The sequence below is a fragment of the Dipodomys spectabilis genome, unplaced genomic scaffold, assembly GCF_019054845.1.
Source record: "Dipodomys spectabilis isolate Male_0828 unplaced genomic scaffold, ASM1905484v1 ptg000125l, whole genome shotgun sequence".
NCBI lineage: Eukaryota > Metazoa > Chordata > Mammalia > Rodentia > Heteromyidae > Dipodomys > Dipodomys spectabilis.
The window spans coordinates 13828999-13853347 of record NW_024870802.1 but is presented as its reverse complement, the minus strand read 5'-3'; the positions used below and the strand labels follow the sequence as shown (position 1 = coordinate 13853347).

The 24349-nt window shown below is 39.6% G+C and overlaps 1 protein-coding gene across 1 annotated transcript in view; it reads left to right on the top strand.

The window, feature by feature from the left end:
• Positions 1-18338, top strand: part of Entpd7 (ectonucleoside triphosphate diphosphohydrolase 7) — a 33045-nt gene extending 14707 nt beyond the window's left edge. The window contains exons 6-13 of the mRNA XM_042689554.1: positions 1294-1397; positions 3899-3955; positions 6091-6224; positions 9445-9611; positions 13031-13355; positions 14464-14549; positions 15397-15558; positions 16887-18338. Coding sequence (XP_042545488.1) covers positions 1294-1397; positions 3899-3955; positions 6091-6224; positions 9445-9611; positions 13031-13355; positions 14464-14549; positions 15397-15558; positions 16887-17118 — 1267 coding nt within the window. The 3' untranslated portion in view covers positions 17119-18338. The remainder of the gene's footprint in view (positions 1-1293; positions 1398-3898; positions 3956-6090; positions 6225-9444; positions 9612-13030; positions 13356-14463; positions 14550-15396; positions 15559-16886) is intronic.
• The last annotated feature ends 6011 nt before the right edge of the window (positions 18339-24349 follow it).

Here is a 24349-nt window from a genome sequence, read left to right as displayed (position 1 = left end):
TTATGGAACTAAGAGAACTATGCCTTGTGATGCAAGGCATTGTGTTTTTTTTATGTTTTTCTTTTTCTATTTATTTTATTTTTTTGTCAGTCGTAGGGCCTGAACACTGTCCCTCAGCTCCTCAGCTCAAGGCTAGCGCTCTACCACTTGAGCCACATTACCACTTCCGGCTTTTTCTGCTTATGTGGTACTGAGGAATTGAACCCAGAGCCTCATGCATGCAAGGCAAGCACTCTACCACTGAGCCACTTCCCCAGCCCATATAAAGCAATGTTTGTGCACTATGAAAAATCTGAGGGTGTGTTCTTCAGTTTACATCTTTCTTTTGCAGTAATTAGAATTAAGGCAGTTACATATGTTTTGTAGATTACTAATCTGTGCTGTAATTTCCTATAGTTTATTCATACCCTCTGAGAGGCATGGAACCATCTCAGATTTTAAGTTTGTATAAGGGGAAAGTATACTACTATTACCATATTACTCTTTAAATTGGAGACTATACTTTGAAGGCAGTTTAAACCTTTGAAAGCAGAGGAGATACCAAACAGTAGCAGAGCTGGACAAGTAGATGAGATAGATGAACAATGATACAATAAGAATAAGAAGAAAGAGGGGCTGGGAAGGTGGCTCAGTGGTAGAGTACATGCCTTGCAAGCATGAGGCCCTGGGTTCGATTCCTCAGCACCACATAAACAGAAAAAGCCGGAAGTGGCACTGTGGATCCAGTGGTAGAGCGCTCGCCTTGAGCTGAAGAGCTGAGGGACAGCACCCAGGCCCAGAGTTCAGGCCCCATGACTGGCAAAAAAAAAAAAAAAAAAGAATAAGAAGAAAGACAAGTGAGGCAATTTTTTTTTATTGTGAAAATACTGTACAGATACAATTACATGGGGAAGATAATGAGTACATTTCTTATCAAGCATTGTAGTCTCCTCCTTTGTTTCCCCTTCCCATCCCTTCCCATCCTCCCCCGGCCCCCCAACCCAATCTTCCTTGCCCTCCCCCCCTCCCCACCAAAGTTGTAAAATTCGTTTTCGATATAACGACTTATACATCTCATTGTTGCAATGGGTCCACCTGTATCCCTATTTAAACGATTTGAAGTGAGGCAATTTTTGAAAAGAGAACTGTTTCTTCATCTTTTACTTTATGAGATGGGGGTCTGTCTCCCTGTGTTACATATGTTTAAACAGACTTATTGCCTCAGCCTCCTGAGTAGCTGGGACTACAGGCTAAATAAATACTTGGTGAGAAAATAATTAATGATTTACTTTTGGATTTTTTTTTTTTTTTCAGGAAGCAGTTGGCTATCTTGGCTGACCTAGTGAAAGATTTACCACTGGAGTTTGACTTCCTCTTTTCACAGTCTCAGGCTGAAGTGATCTCTGGGAAGCAGGAAGGTACTGGGCCTGGAGAGGGGGAGCTGGATCACCTTTGAGCCAGCACAGCCTAGCTTCATTAATGGGTGTGTGTGTGTGTGTGTGTGTGTGTGTGTGTGTGTGTGTGTGTGTGTGTGTGTGTGTGTGTGTGTGTGTGTGTGTGTGTGTGTGTGTGTGTGTGTGTGTGTGTGTGTGTGTGTGTGTGTGTGTGTGTGTGTGTGTGTGTGTGTGTAATTTTTGGGTTTTCTCCAGGGAATTTTCTTGATCCTGCTTTGCAGTTTCTTTGTATATTTTGTATTGGTAACTGTCAAATCAGTCAAAAAGACTGCTGCTTTAGGATTTTTAACTATACTACACACCGTAGTTAGAATATGTTAGTATTTAATGACAATTTCAAATAGATTTTTGGTTAGCTAATTGTACTTTTATAAACTTAAAAAGTTCTAGGAATTGGATCAGATTTACCAAATTCAAGTGTGAAGCAAATTATTAAACTAAGGGAAACTAATTTCAGGTAATGATTAGGACTTTGTCATGTCCTGGGCTCTCACTTAATTGTAATTCCTATGAAGCTTTGATGCTTCCCTAAATATTGGCACTGTTGGGTTTATGCTTTGGAGTGGAGTTGAATATGTGTTCCCTTGTGGCTCAGCTGTGGCCAGTATGATGAATTTCTCCATTTCTTTAGAAGGGAGAGATAGTATATGTCTTCTACTTGTAGTCCATCAAAAGAAAAAGATTTATCTCTTTAAATTTCAGTCCTAAAATTCTGTATACCTCCTCCTCCTCCTCCTTTTCCTCCTCCTCCTCCTCCTCCACTTCTTCTTTTTCTTCTTTTGTTTTATTTTTGTTGTTGTTTTTTTGTTTTGGTGGTAGTGAGGGTCTTGTGTTTTCTAGTCTGGCACTCCTGAACTATGCTTCTGGCCCTTTTTTTTTGGCTGTTTTAGAGATAAAGCCTAGTGAGCTTTTCTGCTGGCCTCAAACTGAGGCCCTCCAGATTTCAGCCTTGTGAGCAGCTAGGATTAAGATATAAGCCACTAGTGGCCAGCTCCGTTTTCTTCTTCAAGTTGTATTTCTTCTCATTCTACCAAGTGCTTCCTGTGGTTGCTTCTGTATCCAGGGCCAAGAGGCAGAATGACAGAAGAAAGCAGGCAGCATGAGTTGGCTCTCCACACGAGGTGATAGCTTCTGTGAGCAGAGGAAAGAATTAGCATCCTTTAGAGTTTTAGGTACCTGACCAGGCTGCACCTCTGGCCTGCCATAGGACTGCCTGAGTAGGAGAGAACACAGTAAAGGGTCAGAGAGGGGTTTTCAATCCTTTCTCTTTGAAGTCTCCTTTTTTAACTCCTTAAGACCAAAAGGAAAGGTCTTAAAAGTTTTCTTAGCCAGGTGCTGATGGCTTATGCCTGTAATCCTAGCTACTCTGGAGGCTGAGATCTGAGGATCACGGTTCAAAGCCAGCCCTGGAAGGAAAGTCTGTGAGGCTCTTATCTCCAATAAACCACTAGAAAACCAGAAGTGGTGCTGTGGCTCAACTGGTAGAGCACTCGCCTTGAGCTGAAGAGCACAGGGGCAGCATGCAAGCCCAGCACGCAAGCTCCACGACTGACCAAAAAAAAAAAAAATAGTTTTCTTTGTCCACACCCAATGCATGTGGTCATGTTTCAAACAGCTTTTGAGTACAGGCCAAGCAAGAGGAAAAATAGGGTTCTCACTTAAAGGCTTGGAGGTATTTGAAATTCTGGTCTCTTTCTAAGTATGCCCACTATCTTTCTTTCATTTCCAGAATTCTCAAAGAGCTGGTCTCTGTATTCCATCTAGTTTTCATTGTACCTCTGAGAACGCCGAGATTCACTCTTTTTCTTTTTTTTCTTTCTTTTGTATTGCCAGTGATTGAACACATGGCCCTGTGCCTGCTAGGCAAGCTTCTGCTATGTTCTACATGCCCAGCCCTGAACACATTTTTTAATATTTATTTTTACAGTTAGTTTCTATTCATTGCAGGAAATTTGGAAAATGGAAATAATTTTTAGAGTATGAGGAGCGAATCACAAGATTAAAATATTTAAGGGGTTGAGGATACAGCTCAGTGCACCAGGACCTAGTTTACTGCAAAGAAAGAAAGAGAAAGGAAGGAAGGAAGAAAGGAACAAAGGAAAGAAGGAAGGAAGAAGGAAAAAAAGAAAGAAGGAAAGAAAGGAAGGAATGAAAGAAATTTATTCTTTTTTTTTTTCTTTGCCAGTCCTGGGGCTTGAACTCAGAGCCTGGGTACTGTCTCTAAGCTTCTTTTGCTCAAGGCTAGCACTCTACCACTTGAGCCACAGTCATGCTAGGCAAACACTGTACCACAAAGCCACATTTTCAGCCCAACACAGTTTAAAATCCAAACCCTGAGAGTATAGAATACTGTGATTTCTTTTTTTTTCCTAGAAGAAAAGAGAAAAAAATTGACCTGGGAGAAAGATGTAAATATGATACAGCAGTCAATAATTAAGAGAGACCTTTTCTTACTCTTTCCTTAGGGGTTTATGCATGGATTGGAATCAACTTTGTTTTGGGAAGATTTGACCATGAAGATGGTGAGTAACATTGTTATAATTCCTTAAAGATTGAAGGTTTAAGTCAGAATCTAGCAGTAGTGTTTAAGTGCTAGTTTGAGGATGCTTTTATTTTTTTCTTTTTTAAAACTTATATTCCTTCATTTCCAGTTCCAATTTGTTATTTCTTTTAGCATTTTGTTTTTTTTTGAATATTTTTTTAATATGGAAAGTTCTACACATTATAAAAGTAAATAGTAAAATGAACTGTATGGATTCATTACCCAGATTCAACAATTATTAACATTTGCCTTTTTAAAAAATCTGTACTACACATTTCCTCTCTACCCCCAATTGTGTTAGTCAGACCTACCTACCTACCTTCCTTCTTCCTTCTATTTTTCTTCTTTCTTCCCTCCCATCTTCTTTCTTTCCTTCCTTTCTTGTTTCACAATGTAGCCCATGTTGGCCTTAGAACTTGAAATTCCCTGCCACAGCCTGAACATTACTGGATTGCAGAAGTGTGCTAGCATGCCCAGAATTTCAAAACAAAAATCCACAGTGCTATTTAAAAACATAACAAAATGGCTTATACCTTTATTCCTAGCTACTTAGGCTAAGATCTGAGGATTGAAGTTCAAAGTCAACCTGAGCAGGTAAGAGTCCATGAGATTCTTACCTCTTAACCACCAGAAAGCCAGAAGTAGAGTGTGGCTCAAGTGGTAGGATGCTAGCCTCGGGTTAAAAAAAAAAAAAAGCTCAGGGATAGTGTCCAAGCCCTGAATTCAAGCCCCGGGATTAGCACAAAAAGCTAGTCATATTCTTTCCTCCCTCTCTCCCTCCCTCCCTCTCTTCCTTCCTTCTTTCCTCCCTTCTGTATTGGAAATTGAACCCTGGGCTTCTCACATGCTAGGCAAACACTCTGCCACTGAGCCATACTCCTAGGTCTCGTTGTCTTTAAGAATACCTCTAAGCTAGGAGCTGGTGACTCACACCCATAATCCTAGCTTCTGAGGATCACAGTTCAAAGCCAGCCTGAGCAGGAAAGTCCATGAGACTTATCTCCAGTTAACCAGCAAAAAAAAAAAAAAAAAAAAAGAAGAGCTGTGGCTCAAAGTGGTAGAATGCTAGCTTTGAACAAAAAAGTTCAGGGACAGTGCCCAGGCTCTGAGTTCAAGCCCCATGACAAAAAGAAAAAAAAAAGAATACCTTCCAGTCTGCTCCTGTACCCTTTAACACAATTATAGTATTCTTGTAGTTCTCCTGCTGGTGACATACCAAGGTGTTCCACCTCATCTCACATACTTTCTACCCTTAGCCTAGCATTGGCCATTTTAAAAAAGAAACCTGTTTTCTTTTCATGGAAAACATCTTGGCTTAGATGTCAGTGGTGTTCTTTGCCTCCTTGTTAGCATTGCTTCTAAGTTTTTCAATGAACAAAGCTAGGAAATATGTACTTTTTTTTAAGGAAGAGAAAAAAAAAACTATGAGTTTATAGTGATATTTGTATCTCATATTTAAGATGATAAAGGTAAGTTTATTTTACATAAAATGTTTGTGTATTTTGTATCCTCTTTTATGCTCAACCTTTGTTCCTAAATGTATTGACATACTACTTTAAATAATTTTAAGAATAATACCAATGATATTAACAATATGACTATTAGAATTTAAAGGATTTTTTTTTTTTTGGCGGTCATGGGACTTGAACTCTGGGCTTGGGCGCTGTCCCTCAGCTCTTCAGCTCAAGGTGAGCACTCTACCGGCTATTAGAATTTAAAGTGTTGGCTATTTTTGTCTTTTGAATATTTCCCACTATGTATATATTGACATATCATGTTTAAATCACTTGAAATTTGTTGTTGTTGTTGTTTTGGTGGACTAGAGCTTGAATTCAGGGCCTTGGCACTGTCTCTGAGCTTTTTTGCTCAAGGCTAGCACTCTACCACTAAGCCACACCTGCCACTAGTACCTAAGTCTCAGACTTTCCTGCCCAGGCTGGCTTTGAAACACATTCCTCAGATCTCAGCCTCTTGAGTAGCTAGGATTATAGCTGTGAGCCACTAGCACTCCACTTGTTTTCTGATTTTTAAGGCAATACTGTAGATTTTGGGATTTTGTTGGAGTTAATTTTGGTTTTTCATTCCTAGAGTCTTCTTGTTCCCTTATCATTTCAGAATCAGATGTTGAGACTTCTCAGGAATCAGCAGCAGGACGAAGAAGGACAGTAGGGATCCTGGATATGGGAGGAGCCTCTCTCCAGATTGCTTATGAAGTTCCCACCTCTGCCTCTCTCCTGCCTCCGAAACAGGTATTTTGCCATTTACAGAAATTCAGTTTAAAATTTGAGGGAAAAAATACATTAAAAAATTACATTAGACAAATCTGGCAGCATCCAAATATTTGTTCAGATATTTGCTAGGGTAGATTATCTTGAATATGTTTTCTTTCTGAGCTTCAGTGTTATATAGTGTAAAAAAAGGCGTAGTAATAATATTTACCTCGTAACATTTAAGAATGAAATAATACCATGGAGTCTAGAGCACCCACTTACCCACTTGCCAGTTCAAACCAAGTATTTGATACATTTTAGCAGTCACAGTCACTACTATGTATCTCCTTGGGGTGCCTGGAGAGTAAATTTAATACTGTAAATCCTGGAGCACACTATTTGATACATACTTACTGTTTAGCAAATGGTATTGCCTTTTCCTGCAGTCTTCCTTCCCTGGGTTTCTAATACTCCTTACCTATTAGAACATGAAAAATGTATTTCAAGAAAGAAGTAAGCCAGGCGCCAGTGGCTCACGCCTGTAATCCTAGCTACCCAGGAGGCTGAGATCTGAGGATCATGGTTCAAAGCCAGCCCTGGCAGGAAAGTCTGTGAGACTCTCATCACCAATAAACTACTAGAAAACTGGAAGTGGCGCTGTGGCTCAAGTGGTAAGCACTCGCCTTGAGCTGAAGAGCTGAGGGACAGTGCCTAAGCCCAGAGTTCAAGCCCCATGACTGACAAAAAAAAAAAATATCATTGTGGAGAGAAAAGAGGTATTTGAATATCTAGTATTACAAGAAATAAGACCTCTTAGTTTTATTGTCTCTCAAAGCTTATAATCTGTCAATGGAGATAGCCTATGACCTCAGGCAGTCAATCCATAATGGAGCTATAATTTGAGCCAAACCAGAACTTTTCAACCTTACCACCATTGGTATTTGAGGCTTGATAATTTTGTTTGTTTGTTTACAGATACTCTACCACTTATGCCCCCTTTTACTTCAGCTATTTTTTGGGTAGGGTCTCCTAACTATCCAGACTGGCTTCTAATCACACAGCCTCCCATATAGTTGGGATTATTGATGTGAACCACCACTCCTAACCTGTTGGTCAAGGTGAGGTCTTGCTAATGTTTTGCCTCTGCTGGCCATCAATTGCCATACTCTTAATCTCCACCTCCACAATTACCTTGGATTGTAGGCATGGGGTCATCATGCTTGGCCAGGAGCCAAATAATTCTTTATTGTGTGTGGCTGTTTATTTTATTATGTTTATTAGCATTCCTGAGCTTTACCAAATGACCCCACTCCCTCCATTTGCAACATTCAAAAGTCTGTCTAACCAGAACAATTCCTACTCTGCCCACCAAAATGTCTACCTTTTATGCAAGGTGGGGCATTTACTAGGCATAAGATGATAGAAGGAGCTGGCCACTGGTGACTCATGCCCATAATCCTTGCTAATTACTAGGCAAAGATCTGAGGATTGATGCCGACCTTGACAGACAAATTTATGAAACTGTTATCACCAATTAAGCAGCAAAAAGCAGGAAGTGTAAATATGGCTCAAGTGGAATAGTGCCAGCATAAGCAAAAAAGCAGAAAGCAAAAGGCCTAAGTTCAAGTCCAGTACTAATACACACACACACACACACACACACACACACACACACACACACACACACACACACACACACACACACACACACACACAAAAATGCATTTTAATGCTTAGTAAAAGAGGAAAAGAATTCTTGACATTTAAAAAAGCATTCTAAATTCTGGAATACCTAAGATATTTTTGTGCCATTCACAATTGTATAACCATCACTTCTGAATTCCAGAACATTTTCACACCTCAACGAAAGTCCGTATTCCTTAGCAGTTATTACCAGCCCCATCCCTGACCATGAGTCTATGTTTTACCTCCATGGATTTGCCTACACTAAGTCTTATCAATGAAATCATACAATGTGGCCATTTATGTCTGCCTCTTATTTAGCAAAATAATTCCAAGATTCGTTTATGTTTAGCATATATCAATACTTTATTGCTATTGATGGCTAAATTGCATTCCATTTTATGACCATGCTATGTTTCTCCTGTACCTTTATCAGTTGATAGACAATTAAGCAGCTTCCATTTTTTGGCTCTTATGGATAATACTGAGATGAACAAATTTTTGTATAGATATACACATTTTCAGATCTCTTGGGTAGATGCCTAAGAATAAAGGTGCTATGTATAATTACAGTTTTACAAATTAGAAATAAATAGTAGCCAGGTGCTGGTGGCTTACTCCTGTTATCCTAGCTTCTTGAGGGAGGCTAAGATCTGAGGATTGTGGTTAGAAGCCAACTGGGCAGAAAAAAGTCTCTATGAGACTTATTTCCAATTAACCAATCAAAAACTGGAAGTAGAAATGTCATTCAAAGTGATAGAACATTAGTCTTGAGCAAAAGAGCTCAGGGATAGCATCCAGGCCCTGAGTTCAAGCCACACAACCACTAAAAAACAAAACAAAACTGAATGAATAGCTAAAAAAACCGAACAAACAATAATTTTTCAGTAATCCATATAGACCAAAGCTGCACAGTGCACAAATGGGAATGAGTATGAGGATAAGCAGGAATAAGCAAGCAAACAAACAAATTAAACTTTCTCACTGCCCAAACCTGTCATAAGGAATATTGGAACCTCTAAAATAGTTTTGGAACTTGAATAGTTTGAGGAAAGACCATAGAATACATCTCATAATAATGCTTCAAATTGCTTTTTTATTAAAGGAATTTTCCCTATAATTATGAAAATAGCACATTCCCATTGTAGAGAACTGGAAAATATAGAGAAGTACATGCCAGAAAATGACATCAACTGTAATAATTCTACCTCCTATAACTATAGATAATGGTTGAGCTCCTAATTTGGTGTTTGGTCTCCAACTTGGCCTCTTATTTGTACTTTTGGTTCAGTCTTATTATATGCCTTGTAAAGTAAAGCTATGAAGATAAAAGGAAACTCCTAAATATTTTAAAGAAGAGTCGGGAAATGAGGGTGTGTTAGAATGCCATAGCTTTGTAGACATAAGTGAAAACTAAAATTTCTTTAATCTTGTAGTTTTTTTTTCTTGCCTGTCCTAGAGCTTGAACTTAGGGCCTGGGTATTGTCCCAGGCTAGCACTCTTATCACCAGAGTCACAGCTTCACTTACAGCTTTTTTTTTTTTAATTCCTTTTTTGTCTTGACATTATACAACAGGAAGAAGCTGCCAAGATCTTGCTAGCTGAGTTCAACCTGGGCTGTGATGTACAGCACACTGAACATGTTTACAGGGTTTATGTAACAACCTTTCTGGGTTTTGGTGGCAACTTTGCCCGGCAGCGCTATGAAGACCTCATGCTGAATGAAACTCTACACAAAAACAGGTATATTTAACATGGGATCTAAGTTTCTAAAATTGAATGCCATCATACTGCAGGTATGATGTCAGATAAGTCCTTTCTTTCACTTTTTTTTTTTTTTTTGGTTGGTTGTGAGGCCTGAACTCGGGTCTGGGCGCGGTCCCTCAGCTCTTCAGCTCAAGTCTAGTGCTCTACCACTTGGGCCACAGTGCTACTTCTGGCTTTTTCCGCTTATGTGGTGCTAAAGAATTGAACCCAGGGCCTCATGCATGCAAGGCAAGCACTCTACCACTAAGCCACCTTCCCAGCCCTCCTTTCTTTCACTTTGTTTCTGACAACCTTCATGCCAGTGGGCTAGCATCTCCTTCTTAGAGACCTTCTGTCAAGATGTGACTGGGCAGGAGTGTATCCTGCTCTTCATTATTAGGACTTGTAAAACATGTAGCAGCTTATTGTGATCTCTTGTGGGTCCTCCACCCAGACACGGCATAAATCATATCTGATTTAAAATATGCAGTATAATGCCACACCTAGCAGTTCCTTCTTGACAATAGGGCTCAAAACATGTCTGATGATTTGTAGTAGAGTAAGTCATCTTAGACAAGAGTTATGTTAAAACAATACAGAGCTGGAGGTATGTTTAATTGTAAAGCACTTATGCAGAAAGCTTGAAACCTTGAGTTCAAAACATAATACTGCTCCCAGAAATCAAGACCACTTGCTTATCATGCTCAAGACCTTGGGGTCAGTCTCCAGTTTCCCCCCCTACCTCCAAAAAAGTGGAGAGTATCTGTAAGTCTGTAATTTACCTTTGATGGGCTAGGCAAGGTGATGTGCAATTGTAATCCCAGCTACTCTGGGGTGGAGATCACTATGATCATAATTTGAGGCCAGCCTGGGCAAAATGATAAAGAGACCCCCATCTCATCTCAACTAACAAGCTGTGTATGGTGGTCACCTAAGATATGCTAGATGCATAAGTAGATAGGAGGATCATGGTATAAAGCCAGTCCCAGGTAAAACTGTGAGATTCTATTCAAAAATAAGTGAGTAGAGCACTTGCCTAGCAACCATGAGGCCCTGAATAGTTCAAAACTGCAGTATTGTTTTTTTTAGGTCTGGTTGTGGGGCTTGAACTCTGGGCCTGGGCACTGTCCCTCAGCTCTTCAGCTCAAGGCTAGTGCTCTACCACTTGAGCCACAGCGCCACTTCTAGCTTTTTTCTTATGTGGTGCTGAGGAATCGAACCCAGGGCCTCATGCATGCAAAGCAAGCCCTCTACCACTGAGCCACCTTCCCAGCCCAAAACTACAGTATTGTTAAAAGAAACTACAAACAACAAAAGCTTTTCAAAGATCTCTCATTAAGTCCAGAATAGCCAGTTTTTCCTCCAGGGTTGTTCAGAGCACAGATTCTTTATTTGAGTACCAGATGAAGCAGTTAGGCCATCATATATAGTTGTGAATGTTTTTGTTTGAGTATTTAAAATTGTTACTTGGGCTGGGAAGGTGTCTCAGTGGTAGAGTGCTTGCCTTGCATGCATGAGGCCCTGGGTTCAATTCCTCAGCACCACATAAGCAGAAAAAGCTGGAAGTGGTGCTTGGCTCAAATGGTAGAGTGCTAGCCTTGAGCTGAAGAGCTGAGGGATAGCACCCAGGCCCAGAATTCAGGTCCCATGACCGACAAAAACAAAAAAAACAAAAACCAGAAAACAATAAAATTGTTGCTATGTGTATTAAAGGAAAGCATAGCATCTTGTTCTACCATAATATTATCTATACTCATACATTTAGCTGGTATTTTGGTGACCCCCCTTTGTAATATTTTCTCCTTAATTATCAGTTGTCCTACATTGAAAGCATATTGAAGAAAATACTTCCCCGTTAGTCTCTTTAATTTTTTTAAGTCTCTATCACTAACAGTTCCAGGTGCTTTGGAGAAATCCTGGTGTTTTAGAAGATGGATGACTACGTCAAGCAGTGTATTTATGTTCTCAAAGTCCTGCTAAGTCCATACAACTGTGGCTTGAGCTGTGGTGCTCACATTGCTTCTGCCAGACTATGATGGCTGAAGGGCATTTGATATGAGTTTCACAGGCGATTTAGTTTGTTGTTGCTTTCTCCCTAGCCACTGTGTTTCCTTTTCCATTTTCTTCTTTTGTTGTTCTACTGTTCTTTTTCTGCTTGATATTTTGTGTTGCCTCCAGGCTTCATGCCAGCCTGCATCATCTTCTCATGCACTGGTATTTTCTGGCTAAGTGTCTAATTCACCTACTTCAGGAGATTGAGGGGTAAACGGTAAAGCTTGTGTAGCTGCCAATTGACTAGAGAAATCCTTATTTCCAGGCATGGTTCTCTCTTAAAAGGATTTTCTGAATTTTCCTTGTAGTTCATGACATGCCTTAAAACATTCAGATTCTAGTTGTCCCAAAGAATTCTGTTAAGTTGCTATCTTATTATTTTCTCTGCTTACAGGTGTATCTTCATCCCAGGAAGCCCAGTCTTTCACATCTGTTTCAGAACTTACGAATAATCAACTACTGTTACAGATTTATTTGTTCTCCATTTAATTTCCGTTCTTAACCAGATCTGCAGATTAATCTCTTTAGTAATGAGACTATGAGTACTTGACAAGTGTAGACTGAAGAACCAGAACTGTGTGATGGCCATGGAGGGAATCAGATTCTCTCTGTCTCCTGCCCACTCAGAGCCTCCAAGGTCATAACTCCCTAGAGCAGGTGCTCCATGTGTTGTAACAACAGGCACTGTTCATTCAAAGCCTGGCATTACTGCTATGCTAGAGGTGTTGACTATAGGGTTAAGTACAAAAGATCATTGACATAGTTCTCTTCTTTTTTAAAAAAAAAATTTTATTATTATTAAAAAGGCAAGATACAGAAAGGTTATAGTTACCTAAGTCAGGTAAAGAGTACATTTCTTTTTGGACATTCTCTCACTATCTCCTAGTTTTTCCCTCTTATCCCCACCCAAAAGTTTCTAGTGAATACCATTGCTGTATTTGTTCACCTTTTGTCCCTCCATTTCTGTGCCCTCCTTACCTTCCCAAAGACAAATAAAGGAACAAACAAGATGAAAAGAAAACAAAAACAGCAATGAAGTAAAATCCTCTTTCCATTTCTTGGAGTTCCTTTTGATGCACATAGTTATCGCCAATGCCTTTGTATTATTCTCTTTTTTCTTTTGGGGATCTGAGCTCAAAACTTTGCACTTGCTAGTCAGGTATTCTACCAACTTGAACTATGCCCCAGTCCTCTTCTTTCCAAATATGATTTGTTTAAGTTAAATGTGCATATGATATCACAGCATAGTAGCATCTTGTTTCTAGAGTTGCCATGAAAAATAGAAACAAGATATCTGTGCAGAGCATTAGAGTTCCTACATGAGGTTCAGTTCATTGTCTCATGTTTTGTTTGTTTTGTGACAGATTGCTGGGCCAGAAGACAGGCCTGAGTCCCGACAATCCATTTCTGGATCCCTGTCTGCCCGTGGGACTCACAGATGTGGTAGAGAGGAACAGCCAGATCCTGCATGTCCGAGGAAAGGGAGACTGGACCACTTGTGGGGCGATGCTGAGCCCCCTGCTGGCTCGCTCCAACACCAGCCAGGCCTCATTGAATGGCATTTATCAGTCACCAATTGACTTTAATAATAGCGAGTTCTATGGCTTCTCTGAGTTCTTTTACTGCACAGAGGATGTGCTGCGCATTGGAGGCCGCTACCACGGACCAACATTTGCTAAGGCTGCTCAGGTAACTCATTAATATAAAGATGACTCATGCTGGCAGCAGCTACTTCTTAGATGCCTAGCTTTGTGCTAGGCACTGGGCAGAAGGCTTTGAATGCATGATCTCACTCAATTCTTTGCAAGGGCTCTATGAGCCAACATTTTACAGACAAGAAAGCAGAATTAGACAAGTTAAGGAACCTGATTTGCCAGACTGCCTTATAATTAAATTAGACTTCCATGGGTTGTCATATCACCCAGGTGTAAATTAGTGATGGCAAGTGGTTTTGCCTTTGACTTTCTAGTAGTCTTGTTTAATGTTTGTGGCTCAAAAGTGTCATCTTGGTTTTTTTTTCTTTGCTGGGTGTCTTAGATGTAATGTGTTCTTGGAGATGGCATGTAGATGGGCAAGTTCATTTTCCTTCTCTTAGTTATTAAGAGGCCAGAATATTAGAAACATGTTATAGAAAACAGTTGTGATAGAAATATTTTAAAAATTTAAAATGGAGGAGTAAAAATTCACTTCATATTGGACTTAACACATAGTTAACATGTTTAGTTACTTCAATAGATAAAAATTTAGCCACCTGTATCTCCTTGCCTTTAGAGTCTGTTAGTCAACTTTTGTTATAGGCAATAAACACAACACATATGTATACACAATGAGTACAATAACATAAGTGCTCAATGGAAAAATAAAGCAGGAAAAGGCAGTATTTAATATGGGAAGGGTTGTAATTTTGGATAAGGGTATCCATGGTTCAAGCATGTAATCTTAGCTACTGAGGAGGTTGAGATCTGAAGATCACAGTTCAAAGGTAGCCTGGGTAGGAAAGTTCATGAGAATCTTACCTCCAGTTAACTACTAGAAGGCCAGAAATGGTGTGGCTCAAAGTGGTAGAGGCTAGCATTGAGCACAAAAGCTCAGAGATAGTGCTCAGGTCCTGAGTTCAAGTCCAAGACCAGCATAATAAATAAATAAAAAATAAAGAGGCATATAGGACTGTGTTTACTGAATAAATGTGTCATTTCTATTTCCTTGGTCACCTAGTAGCCCACAAGTAGCATGAAATCTATTTTGTGACTGTAGGAAAGTTAGAGTTTTATGTTGCACTGCTCTCTTGTTGTTCCAGGATTACTGCGGCATGGCTTGGTCAGTTCTAACTCAGAGATTCAAAAATGGACTCTTTTCTTCACATGCAGATGAGCATCGACTCAAGTAAGTAATTTCCCTTGCTATCCTACATGACCGTAATATGTGGATAGCAAATTCTATGGAAAATGTTGGAGCAGTAGTGCAGACTAGATTTTATGTTGAAGGAGAATTTGATTATTCAGATTTTGAGCTTCCAAGGAATCAGGACCAAACAGTGAGCCAATTTTAGTGAAGCCAAGGCAAACCAGCGGTTACTTAAGAAAGTTCTTTCCAAGTGATTTCATGTTAAAAAAAAATGATGTTCTTTTTTACATTTTCAAACATTTATATCAAGCATGCAGAAAAATAGAAGAGTAAAATATACCTATTTCCAAACTTCCACTACTTTCTTTGCCAGTAAGCAATCAATTTTCCTATTTTGAGCATATACAAAAGATACAATAGTATAATGAACTCTTGTGTACCTATCACCTAGCTTTTTTACTAACAGGTGTTAAATGCTGGGCACTTACTTGCCCACCACACACACAACTGGGTTATGTTGAATTATATCCCAGATATCATGTAGTTACAGTTGTAGATACATACTCTCAGGGTATTCTCTAAAGACAGGTACTATTGGGGGAAAAAAGGGAGGGAGGGAGATTACAAGGGAGACAGGGAGGGAGGGAAGGAAAAAAGGAAGGAACCCCCATCACCACCATAGTCACAATATCATTATTGCTAAAAGATAGTCTTTATTTTTGTTAAGATAAAGTAGGCTCAAATTTGGCTCCATCTAGAGGTGAGGGAGATGAAGTGGGATGAGACAGGTCTTTTGACATCCAGTGTGAATCTGTGGCTTACTGCAAAGGAATGCACTAGAATTTTTCTTGCTTATTTTTTAAAAAATGAATTTGTCACAATACAGATATCAGTGTTTCAAGTCAGCTTGGATGTACCAAGTGCTACATGAAGGATTCCACTTTCCCTACGACTACCCAAACCTGCGCACAGCCCAGCTGGTATATGACCGAGAGGTTCAGTGGACACTGGGAGCCATTTTGTATAAAACTCGTTTCTTACCACTCAGGTAAAGTGAGACTAAGCTGGTACCTTGAGCTCAGAGGATGCCCCCAAACATTTTTGAAGTAACCCCTCTACACCCCGCCCCCCCAAAGCAAACAGACTCCCATTATTATTTCCATGTGAAACATTACTTGAATGAGGCATGTTGAACCAGAAGGTTGACAATTACAGTTTGGGGTCTGTTCGTCAGCTTTACCATTTCATAAAGTCAGCTTTATTTGTTCGCCTATCACCAGTCAATCTTTAGGATTGGGCTCATACTACACACTTCTAAGATGCTGACTGATGAACTAAAATATCCTTCATTTACTCTGGAAAATATATTTGACTAGAGAGGATGGATATGTAGGCTCTCTGGATAAATTAAGCTTTTCTAATGGGTAGAGTCACTCCAGAAACTGTTATTGATGTGAGATGGTTTTTGGTGGTCCAGAATTAGAACAAAAGACAAAAGAGATATTTTTGGTGTGGAGAGCACTTCCATCATTTTATCATCCGTTATTGTTGCCAGATACCTTGTTTGATGTGCTATAAGATACTTGAGACAATTTTTAGATCTTCATTTTCCTAGATTCATACAGATAAATTCAGACAAATTCTTAGTCATTGCTGCCTGTTCCTCTAAACTCATGGCTGTCAGAAGCCTGGCAGGTAAAAGAAGTGAGAAGCAGGCTGTTGTGGGGTTGAGGGGTACCTGAGAGTGAGTGCCAATATAGGGCACAAGTGCTGTCCCAGCATTCCGTAATTCTCATTCATTCAGAGAAGCCAGAAATGTGTATTTTATATGAAGTGTGGAGATTTGCGTATGTGAAAAACACTGCAGCTTAAACAAAATAAAATAAGATAATGGATCTAGTGTCTGGACAACTTATGAGTGACATGTGTTCTAGCCAGGCCCCTGGATCATATCCTTATCCCTTTCTAGGTTGTAATACAATTGAGGAAATGCACCAACTTAAAAAAAAATATTTGTTCTGATTTCTTGGTTGAATTCAAGGACCATCCTGTTTTTATTAGTACTATATAAACTGCATTTTAAAGTTTATGTGAGGGAATGATTAGTTTTCCTGGGTTTTGTTTTGTTGGTTTTAGTTCCAAAAGCCTTTTGATTTTGTTGCTAGATTCTGGAGTGTCTGAGCATGCAAGGCTCCCTCTGTGGGTCAGGGAGAGAAAGGGAAGAATTGCCCATCATCCTTAGGGATGGAGGCATTCTTCAGCTGCATAACTGGTGTGTTAGAATGTCTTCATGGAGGAACTAGATGAGCTCCTTCAGATCAGAGTAAATGTTTCTCTCTGAAACTCATCATTCTTTCCAAACCCCCTTCTTCCCAGGGATCTTCGGCAGGAAGGTGTCCGACAAGCCCATGGCAGCTGGCTGCGTCTCTCCTTTGTCTACAACCACTATCTCTTCTTTGCCTGTATCTTGGTGGTGCTACTGGCCATCATCCTATACCTTCTGCGAATCCGCCGAATTCACCACCGACAAACTCGTGCCTCAGCTCCGTTAGACTTGCTGTGGATTGAAGAGGTGGTGCCAATGATTGGGGTACAGGTGGGGCCATGAGGTTGGACCAGGATTGGAGAAACTCCAGTACTCCAGAGTTGCTGCTTATTTTTGGACTGGCCTCAGATGCTGCTTTGGCTTTGAAATTCCTAGTTTAATTTCCATGGTTAATTCCTTTAGAGCAACAAGGACCTCTTCTCAGAGAGAAGTTGTAATTTAGTCTGTGAGGAACTGAATGGTGAGAGATTGGGGCACCGCAGTCCAGTTGAAGCATGCTTCTTATGCGTATCACATCTGGTGTGTTTGTGGGATTCCGCAATTTTCCCCTTGCCGAAGCATGATGTTGGCATTGGGCAAACTGGAAGCTTACCTGAAACCAAACTTGGAGCATCTGATACACAGCCAGAGACATCCTAGCAAATTCAGCAGCCTCTTCTTTCTCTGTAACAGAGATATCATTTATGTGGAGATCCACAACCTTTAATAGGGATCCAAGATCTTTGCAGTTTGGTGGACCAGATATGAATTTCCACGCAACCAAAACGATATAACTTCCCTGCTTACTTGACAAGCCATTGTGAGTGTAAGCCAAGATCCCTGGCAATGTTGCTGATGTTAGTGTGTGACTTAAAAGATTAGGGACTCTTCTAAATAGATGGTTTATTGGCAATTTGACAATATTTTATCTGATACCTGGTCTAACCAGAAGACAGATTTTTCCACGTCTATGTGCCTCACATGCTTTGTGGGTATTAATGTTGCTTCATTGAGCCTTAATTGTGCTTGTAGAATGGGAAAACTATGACAGAGATTGGGGATGTGAGCTTGTCTAGATTTCAGGTCACTGACCCCTATGCGTATTTTTAATCTACAGGAAGATTCAAGGAGAGTTCCTTCATTTCACTGCTGGGGTCAGTATGTTGTTTTAGAAAGGATATATTTGGGTTGTTAAGGAAAGAAAGAAATGAGCAAAGGCAAATAAAAAAGCTCCTTATTTATTAATATAATTTTTTTGGAAATAGAAATTTTCTCAAACTTCTGACTTTTGGAATATCAGAAAAAGAGCAAAGTCTAAACATTGGAATAAATAGGGAAATCTGCTAAGAAGTCATTTGATAACTTTCAGAACCACTGTTAAGAAACTGATCTTGATGAACAGCAATTCCATTGACAAGAAGAGAGAAAAAGCCATAATTACACCTTCATCCACTGCCCTTCAGGAGCTTTGCTTCTCTACAGTGAGCTTTTCAATTGTATGAGAATTTTACTTTTTTACCAACTTCCCCTTCTCCATGGTGTCTTCTTTTACTGTTTTTTTCTTCTGTGTGTGAGAAATGCTCAATTCTGTGTGTGCACACAAAAATGCTCATAGAATTGAAGTCACTTTCTTTTTGTCAAAAGTGTTTTGATTACTAGGATTAGATGAATAGAGAAAAAAAAGTCTGTGAAAGGGTAAAAGTAGAACTCTGCAAAAATAAATTCCACACTAGGAACACAATGGAACTGATTGCTGTATCAGAGAAAAATAAATTAAGACCCTCCTATGGATAAACTGGAATTAAAATTAAGTATATTGATTCTTTTCTTTTTTCTTTTTTTCCCAGTTCTGAAGCTTGAACTCAGGGCCTGGGCACTGTCCCTGAGCTTCTTTTGCTCAAGACTAGCATTCAGCCACTTCCAGCCTTTTCTGTTTATGTGGGTACTGAGGAATTAAACCCAGGGCTTTATGCCTACTAGGCAAGCACTCTACCACTGAGCCACATTCCCAGCCCTGATTCTTTTTCTTTAAATATATTGATTCTTGACAAAAGGGTAATAAATCTTGAATTATTCTGCCCACCCATCCCTACTTCTTTCTCATTTTTTGGACAGTTTCTCACTATTGTGGTGCAAGCTGGCCTGGAATCCTTTTGTCTCAGCCTTCTGAGTGCTGGGATTATAGGTGTGCACCATACTGCCCAACTTGGAATTATTTTCAAATTAGGTAGGAATGGATCTAGTAAAGACCCTTGCAGTTCTTTTTGTTTTATTTTTTATTTTTTGGGTCCGGTCGTGGGGCCTGACCTCGGCCTGGGCGCTATCCCTCAGCTCTTCAGCTCAAGGCTAGTGCTCTACCACTTGAGCCACAGTGCCACTTCTGGCTTTTTTCTTTTTGCTTATGTGATACTGAGAAATAGAACCCAGGGCCTCATGCATGCAAGACAAGCGCTCTACCACTGAGCCACCTTCCAAGCCCTGCAGTTTTGTTGGTTTTTTTTTTTTTGAGAGATCTTTTACTATTTCATTAGGGCTATTGTCATAGCAATTTCCTTTAAATTTTAAGATTTCCCAGTTCTCTTTGTGTGTGTGTGTGTATGTTTGTATGAGCTCACACACATGTGTGTGTGCTGGTACCATGGCTTGAACTCAGGGTCTTGTGCTTTCATTTGTCTTGCTTGCTCATTGATGGTGCTCTACCACTTGAGATACACCTCTAGTCCAGAATTTTGCTAGCTCATTGGAGATGGAGTCAGAGTTTTGTCTGCCCAGACTGGCTTAGACCTACAATCCTCCAGATCTCTGCTTTTTCATTAGCTAGGTTTACAGGTGTGAGCAACGCTCACCTGGTTTGCTTTCACTTTCTTTCCTTATTATTTTTTTGTTCTGTAAGTGAGCCCTTGCCTTATGGATGCTGCTTATAAATAATGTCAGAATCTTTTCTTTTCTAGCCATTGCCTACTCAGGTACTTTCTTTTCACTTTACCTTGATTTCCAAATACCATCTTTGGTTCTCTCAAGATATCTAGTCAATGATCTAACAGAGATAGTATTTATATGTTCAAACTGAAATTGAAGCAGGAAGGCAGTGACTATGTTGGTAAGGCTGTTATTAATAAGGCTAGTCTTCATCCTTGTAGTAATAGCTACCATTTGTTAAGCATTCACTATGACTAGACAGTTAAGAATTTTATGAATATTATTTAAGCATTACACTCTTTCAGATCAATACTATGTTCTTTGATTAGCTCAGAATCTCAGGATGCATACACCTATTATTTTTCAATATAAATTATATTTCTGAATTTATTTTAATTAGCCTGAGTTTTTGTGTTATATCCTGTTCATTATTTTAATATTTGGAATCTAGGCTTCTTTTTCTTACTGTAAGACTTCCTGAAGTTCCATAGTTTGAAAAGAAAGAAAAATTATTTTAACCTTCAGAAGAACTGAGTATTTGCTCTTTCTTGTGTGTGTTGGTTGTGGTACCTGAACTGGGCCTGGGCACTTGTCCCTCAGCTCTTCAGCTCAAGGCTAGCGCCCTACCATTTGAGCCACAGTGCCACTTTTGGCTTTTTCTGTTTATGTGATGCTGAGGACTTCATGTATACAAGGTAAGCACTCTATCACTGAGCTACCAGTATTTGCTTTTGATATAGGTCCCTAGGCTTCTTCTGTTGCTTCCAATGAGTAGATATTAAATGAGGTCTCATTAGCTAGCGACAGAAGCAATCCATTTACTCTTTATTGAAGGCCAATTACACACATATATGTATGTGGACATATATATGCACACATGCCTGTACATGCATGTCTGCATGCATGTATTTCCTCTTGCTTATAGGAGCAGAAATCAATCTTGCCATACCTTTTATCTTCTTTTAGCTTCTAAAGATTTGTTTGTATTCTGCATGCTGTGCTTCCTCTGGAAGATAATTATAGTATCATAAAATTGATATTCCACTGCTTCCTTTCAATCTTACCAACCACTTTGGATAACAGCAACAATGAACCTGCACTCTTTAGTACTTGTTATTACTAAGATGGGTCACAAATGTCAAAAATGGAATCAGTGGTTTATCATAGTGATGCTTTGTCTTGTAATGGTACAAACCATCATTTTCCCCCAGAATTCTTGTCTCTAGAACATAATGAAAATATGTATAATACCCACTTAGATGGTATTACATTCACTTAAGTTGCAGTTAACTCTAATCCAAATTATACCATCTTGCTTTCTGTTCCCTATCTCCTTGAACTGGATTTCCTTGGTCTGAGAAATTTTAATCACTTTCTGCCAATGTTGTATTTATTCAACAATGCAATCTAAAGTATTCTCTCCTCTCCAACCTTCCTTTAACTTCAAGGCCTTGGGTAGTGATTATTGAAGTGCTGTAGACTGGAAGCCTGCCATGCACTCACTAAGCCAGGCTTTTTAGGCATTAACACTTACTGTCACATCTATATTTACATTTTTGAAATAAAATAACATACTTCTCACTGGTATTATCCAAACAGATGTTTTCCTCCCACGCCCAGTGTCATAGTTTTGTGTTTTGTGTTTTCTTAGGTAAAAGGCAAGTGGGTGGCATGATTTAAGGGAGGGAGCACTGTACTCAGTGGCTAGTCAGCTTCTACTCTAGTCTTGACTTTGTAAGCTTTAGCCAGCTTCCACTCTAGTCTTGACTTTGTAAGCTTTGCTATCCAGGTGGGTCAGTTGTCTTCTGCACAAGATAAGGGACTGCCAGTAGGAGACAAGGTTAAATAAAAAAAAAAAAGTCATGTGGATTCAAGAAGAGAATATTGGCCTTTGGTTTCCAAGACCAATGCTACTCTAAAGAGCATCCTATTTTACCCTTAGCCCCTGACCCTAAGTTAGATGGGAATGGAGTTTAAAAGAGCCATCACCATAAATAAACTTGAGAATATGAGAGTATTTTAACTTTAATTTATGAAAGAGAGATTTAGTTAGTTCAGGGTCTGGAAGCTGGAAAGTTCAAGAGCATATATTAGCATCTGCTTGGCAATTTATAAATCTTGTAGTATCCTAATATGACAGAGGCATCCATGACAATTCAGGATAAGGCTTTAAAATTTTTTTTAGTCCTGGGGTTTGAACTCAAGGCCTGGGCACTGAGCCTCTTTGTACTCAAGACTAGTGCTCTACTACTTGGGCCACAGAGCCACTTCTGGCTTTTCCTGAGTAGTTTATTGGAGATAGAGTCTCATGGACTTTCCTGCCTGGGCTGGCTTTGAATTGTGATCCTCAGATCTTAGACTCGAGTAGCTAGGATTATAGGCATGAGCCACCAGCACCTGGCTGAGACTTTTTTGTAAAGCTAGGATTTTAGAGGTCTTCTGGTCAACTCTCCTTGGTTTTCTAAGTTGAAGTCCAGAGTAGTTGTAATTTGTGCAGATCACAATGATTGGCCTCCTAGACTCTAGGTTTCTCTGTAATGCACATATACTCTCCCAACTGATTTGACAGCTACAATGGTATGTTCCTTAACACAGTCTTTCCACAAGTGTTATTTCTGTAGAATCCGTTCTTTTTCGTACAGCTGACCGCAACCAATTGTGCCCAGTAATTGAAATAGCTTCTGATCCTCATTTGTGGTTGTGTTGTTCACACTTAGAAATACACTAACCATTTTAAGTTTTGTATTCCTTCCAATACTTTAAAATTTTGGATGTCTCTAAATTTTGTACAGTTTTCTTAATGACAGCCTCCAAGCCATTAATATGGTGAATTACAGTCTAAACAAAGGTTACAGCTGAAATGAAGGTTAAAAAGGACTAACTACCTCATTGAAGAACTTGGTTGTAATTCTTGGGCAGTTTCCAGATTTCTTATAGAAACAGTGCTGGGATTTTTGCTGTCTTTACTTTTTTTTTTTTTTTTAATAGTTCAAAACTAGTATCTAATTTCCCTTTTTGCAGTGGTGTGACTTCACTTCCATTGGGATTAAGAAATTAAGTTACTAGTAATGGCTATTTCCAATTCTCCCAAACTGGTCTCTTGGATTAGACTAGCCTCAGATCTTGCCATTGGAACAGTACACTTATGTCAAGCTTGTGAGGATTTTGTTGGTGTTCTATTAAAAAAAATACTGTTAAAAAATAAGGACTGAAAACAACATCTTAGCTCCTTTGATTGACAATATCAAGCATTTTTACAAACAGTAAATATATCTGAAATCAAGTACTGTTGGGTAATGTTCTGTGTTTCCTTTTTTTGGGGGGGGGGGAGAAGGTCTAGTCATGGGGCCTGAACTCTGGGCCTGAGCACTGTCCCTCAGCTCTTCAGCTCAAGGCTAGCGCTCTACCTCTTGAGCCACAGCGCCACTTCCAGCTTTTTTCTTTTTTCTTATGTGGTACTGGGGAATTGAACCCAGGGCCTCATGCATGCAAGGCAAGTGCTCTAGCACCGAGCCACCTTCCCAGCCCCTGTTCTGTGTTTCTTGTGCTTGTCCCTAGTTTTCTCTGTTCTGACTTGGATCTGATCTACGTTGAACTGTTGTAGCACTGTGTTTGAGTGTGTGGTGATCCTTGTGGTTGTTTTGGCAGGTGGCTTGTTAAAGCTTCATTTGACTTTGCTATGTCTTTCTCTCTTTTTTTGAAGTAACCTAATAGACTATATGTTATTAACATTTTTGTTATGCCCAAGTATTTTATTATTGCCTACTCTGCCAGTTCCATAATTAGAGGGAGAGAGAATGAAAAATACAGCAGTTGACTTTTTGTTTTATTTCTTGAAAATCTGAGTAATAAGGAAGTATTTTTATCTATAAGACTGAGCTATCACTGGTAGTGTAATGGTTTTCATTTTTAATGTAATAAAATTATTTCTTCACCATTTTTACAAAGACCAAAGTTGAAAACTCTTCTGAATCATAGGATGTTTATAGCCATGCATGCATGATGTCAGTCAAGTCTGATGACAAGTCTGTTCCTGAGCTACCCGTCAAAAGTAGGGCAGCTGCCTTCCCCACCCCCTTCCCACTCCTCTCCACTTCCATCAGTCAGCTTTCCATCACTCTAAGGACTTGAGACAATTAAGAGCAAAAGTTTAATTCCATGATCGAGTGCCCCCTTTTGCTTTATTGTGGTAGTAATGTGTAATAGATTTAAACTGTTTGCCTCATGACCAAGAAGCTGAATAAGAGGGAGTATCTAGAGTCCCACAATTCCCTTTAGGGGCAGACTCCAATGACGTATAGATCTCCTGCAAAAACATACCCTGTAAAGGTCCTAGCACTTCCCAGTAGTGTCATCTTCAGGACCAAGGTTTTAACACTTTGACCTTCTGGGAACATTCTAAATCCAAACTTGCATAATCCAAGTAAGGTAATCATGGTATTTTCCCAAGCAACTGCTCCTGTGGAGCACCTGCCAGAGTTTCGTCCCACTGGTGGTGAAGGATATGCCCCTTATGAGCCTCATAAAAGTCTTTCTTTGCTACCATAGATCCCAGACAAACCCTCTATTTATTATGCTATGCTTGAAATTCTCATTTCACACTTCCTTACTAGCA